This window comes from Oryzias latipes, chromosome 15 (genome assembly GCF_053564925.1).
Source record: "Oryzias latipes strain Hd-rR chromosome 15, Olatipes_Hd-rR_3.1".
NCBI lineage: Eukaryota > Metazoa > Chordata > Actinopteri > Beloniformes > Adrianichthyidae > Oryzias > Oryzias latipes.
The window spans coordinates 3,034,388-3,044,167 of NC_136251.1; the positions used below are offsets into that span (position 1 = coordinate 3,034,388).

The 9,780-nt window shown below is 47.8% G+C and overlaps 1 protein-coding gene across 1 annotated transcript; it reads left to right on the forward strand.

The window, feature by feature from the left end:
- The first annotated feature begins 3,808 nt into the window (after positions 1-3,808).
- LOC105355711 (uncharacterized) lies at positions 3,809-7,626 on the forward strand. The gene is made up of 2 exons (XM_011484004.4): positions 3,809-4,639; positions 6,285-7,626. The coding sequence occupies exons 1-2, from the start codon at positions 3,925-3,927 to the stop codon at positions 6,914-6,916; spliced, it is 1,347 nt and encodes a 448-aa protein (XP_011482306.3). The 5' UTR covers positions 3,809-3,924; the 3' UTR covers positions 6,917-7,626.
- The last annotated feature ends 2,154 nt before the right edge of the window (positions 7,627-9,780 follow it).

Here is a 9,780-nt window from a genome sequence, read left to right on the forward strand (position 1 = left end):
GCTGTATCAGACTGTTTTTCAGCATCTGCATCCAACATGTCCTCCCATCCATTACCAAACCTATGGTTCCTTTTCAGGGTCACAGGGGTGCCAGAGTGTATCCAGCTGCTGTCGGGCGGAGCGGGGTTCACCCTGGATGACCTGCAACATGTCGCCTTTTCTTTCCTTTATCCCAAATGAAGGACACAGCTGTTCTGTTGAAAGTCTGAAAACTAGAGAAAAGCTCAAGTCGGATTATGTCAAATCATTATTATCCTTATCTTTCAGTTTATTCTTTTATTTGAAAAAAGAAAAGTGCTAGTGACAGCATGATCGAGCTCCTGTTCCTGAAAGTTCTTAAGCTTCAGTTCAGAACATTGTTCCGAGCTTTGACTAAACTAGGGAAGTCACGTGACTATTCTAATTCCTGTTCCTTTACGTCACCAGCTGTTCCGAATCTTCACTGTTGTTTTCATTCTCTACAGAATTATAATTCAATGAAAGATAACAATGTGATTATCTAATTGATCTGAAAATGTCATCCAACATTTCACAAAAGGAAAAGGATTTCCAGCAGGGCATTTCTTTTTTCCTCTGAATCAGTCTTACCTGCCTCTCTATCTCTGTTTTTATTTTTAAGACGATAAACTTTTCTGTCTTTTCTGATTGGTGGCTGATAATCACCCGTTTCTTTGTAGTGCATTCAAAAGCTCTTCCAAATAATGTCTATTTGTGAGTGTTGAGTATCAATCATTTTGAGTGAAGAAATGGAATAAAGTAGAAATCATCCCAGATCATCTGTTTGGGATCACTTTGAAATTCTTGAGGAGAAAAATGTTCAATGTGTTTCTTGTATGCAACATTTAACATTTAGTAATAACACAACACCAATGTGGAGACACCTGAGAACAAAATATCCTGATGTTTCATCCAGTCTGAGGTCCACTCAACTCAGTGCTGAATCTAAGTGTGGAATGCACATCTAGCTGGACTCAAATTCACTAAGGGGGCCCAAGCCAGGGTCTCATTGTGCCGTCCCAAGCCTGGACAAAGAAGGTTGTGCCAGGAAGGGCATTCGTACGTAAAATCTTTGCCAAACCAAATATTGGAACACAGTTGGTCAAAGAAGGAGAGGAGGAAGGTGTGTTCATAAGACGTGAGAGAAGAGGAAAGTCCTGCGTCTTGGACTGAGAGCAGGGACTTTGACTGTTGGAACTATGACAGGAAAAGGTAGAAAGTTAGTTGACATGATGCAGATGAGAAAGGTAGACATACTGGGAGTCCAGGAGACCAGGTGAAAAGGTAGCAGGGCTGGAAGCTTAGGAGCAGGGTTCAAGTTGTTCTATCATGATGGAGATGGGAAGAGAAATGGAGGAGGAGTTATCTTAAAAGGAGGAGTTTGTTAGGAGTGTTGTGGAGGTAAAAAGTCTGAAGATGGAAATGGAAGGTGTGATGTTTAATGTTTTTAGTGGGTTTATCCCACAGGTAGGATGTGAGCTGGAGGAGGAGGACAATTTCTGGTTGGACCTTGATGAAGTGATGATGAGCATCCCTCTAGAGAGTTGTCATTGGTGCAGATTTTAATGGACATGTTGGTGCAGAAACAGAGGTGATGAGGTGGTGATGGGCTGGTTTGGGATCCAGGAGAGGAACGTAGAAGGACAGATGGTGGTTGATTTAGCAAAAAAGATGGAAATGGCTCCAGTAAATCTGTTCTTTGAGAAGAGGCAGGAACATAGGGTGACCTATAAGAATGGAGGCAGAAGCCCACAGATAGACTACATCTTGTGTAGACAGTGTAATCTGAAGGAGATCAGTGACTGCAAAGCAGTGGTAGGTGAGAGTGTTTCCAGACAGCATAGGATGGTGGTGCATAGGAGGATTCTGGTGATGAAGAGGATGAAGAAAAGAAGGGAAAAGGTAGAGAAGAGGACAAACTGGTGGAAGATGAAAAAGAAAACAAGGGCTTATGATGACTTGTATGCTAGGTTGGGTAGTATAGAGGGAGAGAGTGACCTGTACAGATATCCAGGATAGGGATGGTAATGTACTGACAGGTGTCTGTGGAAAGAATACTTTGATGAATGAAGAAAACCAGAGAGAACAAAGAATAGAAGAGGCGACTGCTGTGGAGGTAATAAAGATAATAAAGTAATAAAGATTAGTGGGGGTGAAGTGAGGTGGCATTGAAGAGGATGAAGAGTAGAAAGGCTACTGGTCCTGATGTACCTGTGGAGGTATGGAAGTGTCTAGGAGAAATGGGAGAGGAGTTTTTGACTGGCTCGTTCAACTGGATCTTAGATGGTGAGAAGATGTCTGAGGAATGGAGGAGAACTGTGATGGTGCCCATCTTTAAGAATAAGGAAGATGTGCAGAGTCTAAAAACCAGAGTGGAAGGCCATTACAAATGAAAGGATCAAAAATATGTATTATAGTTTTATTGTTGTTTTTATTTGTGCAATGCTTAAAGAAACTTGTATTGATGATTTTTCATCATTGTCAATTATGATACTAACATTGACTCAAAAAGGGGGGGGGGGGCAAGTGTGGAATAAAGTTTTTTGTTGGTGGGGCAGCCCCCCCCCCCCCCCCACACACACACACACACACTCACACACTCATAGCTCCATCCCTGACATTTTTTATTACATATTTTAGCACAACATGATCTAAACTAGAATGAACATAACTAGAATGTACAGCCCTTGTGCTATCCTAGGCACTTTAATGTTGGGAGTTGGGTCATCAGCGGCTGGGTAGCTCGGTTGGTAAGGTGGGAAGCTACCATGCAGGAAACTGGGGGCAATTACCATATCAATGGCGAGCAGTTAACATCACCCAGTGAGGGTCCTTAGGCAAGGCCCTTAACGCTACTGTCTCCCGAGCGCGGTTTCGGCTGCAGCTCACCGCTCCCCAAGGGGATGGGTCAAATGCGGAGAAAGAATTTCCCTTCGTGGGATAAAATACAGTGTATATTTTTTTTATTTTTTTTTTTATATCTAGACCCACTAGACAGTGCTCTGAACCTTTTTTCTTCAATGATTTGTGATCTTCACTGGTGTCCATGGATTACATGAAATCTTTCCACCTTTATCCACCTTTGTCATGGTAGGGAGAACACGTCAATGGAAGGGGGGGGTCATCTAAGATAGCACAAGGGTTATAAAGCCGGTCAGCATTCCACCTGATTCAATGCTTTGCATCTCAATAGACGTTGGTCCAAACAGAATGTCTTTTCATACAAAACTTACTTTATAAACCAGCCTATGAAGTTAAGAAAAGAGCCCAAACACGAGACATCCAGTTTTGTTTTGTTTTGTTTTTTGTATAAAGAATGTTTTTTTTTGTTTTAAATTGTTCTTGTGGCGTTTTTGTAATGGTGGCAAACTATTTTCTGAGTATTTCTTTAAATCATTCTAATTGTTGTGAATCAGCAGCACACAAAAACAATAGTATTTGTGACGTAGAAAATACACTGAGTCTGTCACAGTCTCCCTGCTCTGCTCCATTCTGATCATCCGTCTGCATACAACGGATCTAAACTGTACGGCTGGATAAACAGCTAACGTTAGGTTGGGGTTGTAAGTCAGAGGGAGAGAGTGTAAACAGAGAGCTTGCGGCAATAGGGGGGAAAAGGAGGGGGACTGTCTCTGCAGGGTTTCACAGACCCGTCTCTGGTTCTGAGCCCTGGGACCGTCTCTGCAGGGTTTCATAGAACCGTCCCTCTGGTCTGCTCTCACTGGGATGTTGGAGAATCTCATCTAATCATGTTCTGATCAATTACTGTTTATGCTGCTAGTACTGGCAGAACTGGACCTGAAGTTCTGTTCTGAGAGCTCGAGCCTGATTCTCTCTGGGAGCAAAGCCTCTGAGCCCCCACAGGGCTGAGAGGAAGGAAAGGAGACAAGGAGGCAGCTGCAGGCTGTTGGGTCGCAGCCCACCCCGATGCCTCCAATCCCGTCACGTCCATTCACAGCGGATGGAGCATGGAGGCTCTGGCTCTCGGGATCTAACGTCGAGCAGCGGGGGGTGAAGACGCCGCCGCATGCGCTCTGGCCTCCGCCTGAGCACAGGAAGACAGCCGGGCGACGCGCAGCGGCCGCTCCGGCCTCACGGAGCCGCTCTCAGCCGGGGATCGCAGCGGGACAGCCCGCCTCGCCGAGCATGAAGCGGGCGGCCGCGGCCAGGCACAATGGCCTCGTCTCTCCTCTGGGGAACAACAACTCCGGGGCTTCCAGCATCGCCGCCCCGGCGCCCGCGGGAGGCGCCAGCGCGCCCGCCGGAGCCGAGGCTGCGGCCGGCGGCGGCTCCGCCGGAGGCCCGGCCGTCAAAGCCGAGCTGGTGTGCAGATGGACCGAGCGGTTCTGTCCGCGGCAGCGGCCGGGCCGCGCGTCCGTGTGCGATCAAACTTTCAGCTCCATGCCCGCGCTGGTGGAGCACGTCACCAGCGCGCACGTCGCCGCGGGTCTGGAGAGCCTCAGTCACGTCTGCATGTGGGCCGAGTGCGTGCGCGGCGGGAAGGCGTTCAAAGCCAAATACAAACTCATCAACCACATCCGCGTGCACACCGGAGAGAAGCCCTTCTCGTGCGCGTTCCCCAACTGCGGCAAGATGTTCGCGCGCTCGGAGAACCTGAAGATCCACACGCGCACGCACACGGGTAAGGTTCCGGTTCTGCTGCGGGTCGGGGTGTTTGAATGCAGCGGAGGACAGCCTCCATGTTTACACGGGCCGGTTCCCGCTCCCTCCGCTGCTCCTCGCCTCCTCCGCCGCCTCCTTATCTCCTTGAGCATGCAGGAGGCAGCTCTGGAGGGGGGGGGACACAGCAGTTTGACAGCCCCCCCCCAAGTTACCCCTTCACCTGCAGCCCCAGGTGTTTTGATGAAACTGGACCTGTGATGAGTGTGTGTGAGCAGAACAGACTAAACCTTTATAAACTCACACAGGCGTGTGTGTGTGTTTGTGTGAGAGAGTGAGGAGAGTGCACGTGAGTGACCTCCTTCAGCTGGTTCCAGGCTGATTTCATCCTGATCTCCAGCTGAACTTTGGCTCCGGGTCGCTCTGTGGTTCTGCTCCCTGCAATGCCTTTACCTGCATTTGAACAGGATCTCCTGAAGATAAATCCACAGACCCTGATCGTACTGCCCCTCTTCTTGCCCCTGTTCTTGGCTGCAGGGTTTGGTTGATGCTTCACATGAAGCTCTAGTGGCGCTCTATGGGGTGTCATTTGTTCAGTGACACAGTCAAATATTTTGGTTATTTATCCTGTTTTAGGAGAAAAAAGTGGTTTTATTTGTCAAATGCGTATTTTTACCTTTTAATTCATGAATTTACAAATGTTACATTTACTTGCTAAATATTTAGGTAAGCTAAATATTTGATGTAAAGTAAAATCTAACTGTTATGATTCTATTTTACAAACTAAATGTTTTTGCAGCTCTGTGCTCCAGCAGAGGAAACTGTACCAATAGGTCTCTAAGGTGTAGCGGTGTCCTGAGAAGAAGCCTATTTATAAAAGAATGGCCGTTAAAACGGCTCATCAATGTTTTCTGCAGCAGGTTGGACATGTCCTAAATCAGAAAAGCACAAGGACACGATGGAGGACGACTCTGGAGATTCAGTTCAGAGATGGCGCCAAATCCAGCTTTTATTTTGTAGTATCAGCACGTTCATTTGCACGTTAACTTAATATTTAGTTTGGAAAATAAATATTAAGGTTGGATCTAAATGATTAATTTGATCAAATTAAATGTTTAGTTTACAAACTAAACATTCAGTTACACCCCCCCCCCCTTCTGGAGCAGGTTGGGGTCAGATGGGTGAGGTTTGCTGTCCATTGCGGCTGGGTAGCTCGGTTGAGCGGCTGGGTAGCTCGGTTGGTAAGGTGGGAAGCTACCATGCAGGAAACCAGGGTTCGATTCCCGGAGGGGAATGAGCAATGGTACTGGGGGCAATTACCATATCAATGGCGAGCAGTTAACATCACCCAGTGAGGGTCCTTAGGCAAGACCCTTAACGCTACTGCCTCCCGAGTGGGGTTTCGGCTGCAGCTCACCGCTCCCCAAGGGGATGGGTCAAATGCGGAGAAAGAATTTCCCTTCGTGGGATAAAATACAGTGTATAATCTAATCTAATCTAATAATCATTACAACAAACCTGTTCAGCCCAGATGGGTCATATGTTTACATGGGGGGTGGGGGGTGTCAGGAGGTGGGACTGAGGCCGGACCCCCCAGTGAGTGGGTGTCAGTTAGGTGGTCTTCTGCGGCCCCCGGACTCTGACGCTTCGTGCCGTCTGTCTTGCAGGAGAGAAGCCGTTCCAGTGTGACTTCTGCGAGCGCCGCTTCGCCAACAGCAGCGACCGGAAGAAGCACTCACAGGTGCACACGGCCTCCAAGCCCTACGACTGCAAGGCGCTGGGCTGCACCAAGTCCTACACCCACCCCAGCTCCCTGCGTAAACACATGAAGATCCATGTCAAGTCCTCGCCCCCCTCCGACCCCCAGGACCTGTACAACTTCCTGCCCCATCAGCTACCGCCGCCCCATCAGGCTGTGCTGGAGCCCCTGGACCTCAAAATGAACCACTTCTCTCCGTCACTCTTTAACAGGAGCGCTCACTTTCCCCTTCTGGCTGCACACAGACTGGACATTAGCTCCGCCCACGAAGCAGACCACAAGGTTCTGCTGCGGAGCTCGTCTCCTGCAGCCGTGCCCCTGGACTTGTCCCTGACGGGCCTGAAGAGCCAGCTGAGTCAGAAGCAGCAGGGGGGCAGGACCCCTAGGCGGAGCCAACGCTCGGTCAACCCTGCCTTCACGCAGCTGTCCAACATCAAGGAGTGGTACGTCTGCACCAGAACCGCCGTGCCGCACTTCCCACTGCTGCACCCGGACCACATTAAGGCTGAGCGCAGTAGTGACGAGGAGTACATCACGTAGAACCGAACCTGGTGCTCTAGACTTGGACAGCAGATTTAATATGATCAGAACCAGGTCAGGTCTAAACAAGGGGGCAAATGTGGCAGCACCTGTGACTTAGGTGACAAGATGAACAGAGAGGATTTTTACAGAGTTCCATCAACAACCCGGAAACTGCTCGGACCTGCCGTGACGTCTGAAACTTTCAAGAGGTGTGGAGGAACCTGTCACTGCAGACTCAGAATACCGGGTCCAAGGAGAACCGGCTCACCTGTGCAGATGCTAGGGCACAAAAAGGTCTCAGGTGGAGCCGCTGACGCAGCAGGGGAACTGAAGTCCCACTGGTTCTGGTCAAAGGTCCAAACATGATCTTCATTCTTCTTCATGATGTTTGGAAGCATCAGGACGTGAAAGATCAGAACCACAGCAGGTTCCTGCTGAGTTCATGAAACTTCCCTCCATGATCAGGGACGATCCAGCTGAGCGGTGAAGTCTAGAACCTTCAGTGGTTCTTTGTTTGGCCTCAGGTCTGGACTCTGAAGATCCAGGACTGAATGTCAGGTTTCACATTTTGAGCCCTCAAATGCGCATCTTTGCATGCTCAGCTGACCAGATCTAGAAGCGTCCCAGCTGTAGCAGAGGCAGCGTGGCGGGGTGTCACCAGTGAGTCTGTGGAGTCAAACTCACATGTTCTAATGTTGATTAAATGCATTATTGTGTGAAAAACAGAACCACTGCTTTTTAATGGGAATCCTGAGAATCAGGTCAGCCGTTTGCTCCAGGAGGATCCAGCCTTCACCAGCATCCTGGAGCTCTGTCAAAGCCCCATCACACCACACGCAGACGCTGGTGCACAGCCAGGGCTGCACCCGCAGGGGGAAGTTGAAGCAGGAACACAACCTTTGTTGGTTCCCTCCCAGTCCCGTCATGGGGGGTGGGGTGTAAAGGTTGATGCGGTCTGGTGTTACACCACAGTGGATTTTTAGATGAATACAGATGAGGTTTGTTCATGAGTTTAGCTCTAATGTGAACAGCTGAAGTGGTGGAAGGCTGCTGATGATGAGAACATGCCCGTTCAGGAGCCCCAGAGTTGGTAAGAAGTGACGGTTCTCATCCTGCAGATCTGTCACGTTGAGGTTTCTGCCCTGAAACCACCCTCGGTGTTTGTCCTCATGTTGTCAACCTGCAAATACCTTCACCTCACAGCACCCCATGACCTGTAATGTCCTGCGTTCTGTTGTCAACAGGCTGTTCCTGAACCTCCCCAAAAATCTCCCAAAGATCAAAAACTCTGAAGCCAAAGTTCTGAAGTAATCTTCTGCTTCATAAAAGCAGAAGATTGAGATGTTTGAGCTTCATCCATAATGTTCATACAGTGATCAGCATTCAGTCAGGACCATAAATCTTTGGACAGAGACACATTCTTTCTAATTTAGTTTCTGTACATTACCACAGTGAATTTGAAATAGAACAACTCAGATGCCATTGAAGTGCAGACTTTCAGCTTTTATTCTATGGGTTGAACAAAAAGATTGCATAAAATGTGAAAAACTAAAGCATTTTTCAAACACAATCCCTTCATTTCATGGCCTCATAGGTAATTGGACAAAGGAAATAAGTGAAAACCAAATGGTCATTCCTAATATTTGGTTGAAAAGCCTTTGTTGTCAATGACAGCCTGAAGTCTTGAACTCATGGACATCACCAGATGCTGGTTTTCTCCTTCTGAATGCTCTGCCAGGCCTTTACTGCAGCGGCTTTCAGTTGCTGTTTGTTTGTGGGCCTTTCTGTCTGAAGTTTAGTCTTCAACAAGTGAAATGCTGCTCAATTGGGTTAAGATCAGGTGACTGACTTGGCCATTCCAGAATATTCCACTTCTTTGCTTTAATAAACTCCTGAGTTGCTTTGGCTGTATGTTTTGGGTCGTTGTCCATCTGGATTATGAAACGCCGTCCAATCAGTTTGGCTGCATTCACCTGGATCTGTGCAGACAGTCTGTCTCTGAACACCTCAGAATTCATTGGGCTGCTTCTGTCCTGTGTCACGTCATCAATAAACACTAGTGTCCCAGTGCCACTAGCAGCCATGCACGCCCAGACCATCACACTGCCTCCACCGTGTTTTACTGATGATGTAGTGTGCTTTGGATCAGGAGCTTCTCCACGTCTTCTCCATACTTTTCTCTTGCCATCATTCTGGTAGAGGTTGATTTTGGTTTTATCTGTCCAAAGAATGTTTTTCCAGAACTTTTTAAGATGCTTTTTAGCAAAGTCCAATCTAGCCTTCCTATTCTTGAGGCTTATGAGTGGCTTACATCTTGCAGTGTTCCCTCTGGATCTACTTTCATGCAGTCTTCTTTTGATGGTAGACTTGGATATTGATCCGCCTACCTCCTGGAGAGTGTTGTTCACTTGGTTGGCTGTTATGAACGGGTTCCTCTTCACCATGGAAATGATTCTGCCATCATCCACCACTGTTGTCTTCCGTGGACGTCCAGGTCTTTGTGCGTTGCTGAGTTCACCAGAGCTTTCTTTCTTTCTTTCTTTCTCAGGATGGACCACACTGTTGATGTTGCCACTCCTAATACTGTAGCAGTTTCTGGTTTCATGTTTTTTTTCTGTTTTCCCATCTTAATGATGGCTCCTTTCACCTGCATGGAGAGCTCCTTTGACTGCATGTTGTCTGTTCACAGCAAAATCTTCCAAATGCAGCACGAGTCCTCTAATCAACTCCAGGCCTTTTATCTGCTTCACTCATGATGACATAACAAGGGAATTGCCCACACCTGCCCATGCAATAGCATGGAAGTCAATTGTCCAATTACTTATGAGCCCATGAAATGAAGGGATGTTTTTAAAAATGCTTTAGTTTTTCACATTTTCATG

Excerpts from the sequence above, each read along its gene's own strand:
- LOC105355711 (XM_011484004.4), top strand. The coding sequence starts at position 3,925 with ATGCCTCCAATCCCGTCACGTCCATTCACAGCGGATGGAGCATGGAGG. Across the intron at positions 4,640-6,284 it reads CCACACGCGCACGCACACGG|GAGAGAAGCCGTTCCAGTGT; the intron begins GTAAGGTTCCGG and ends TCTGTCTTGCAG.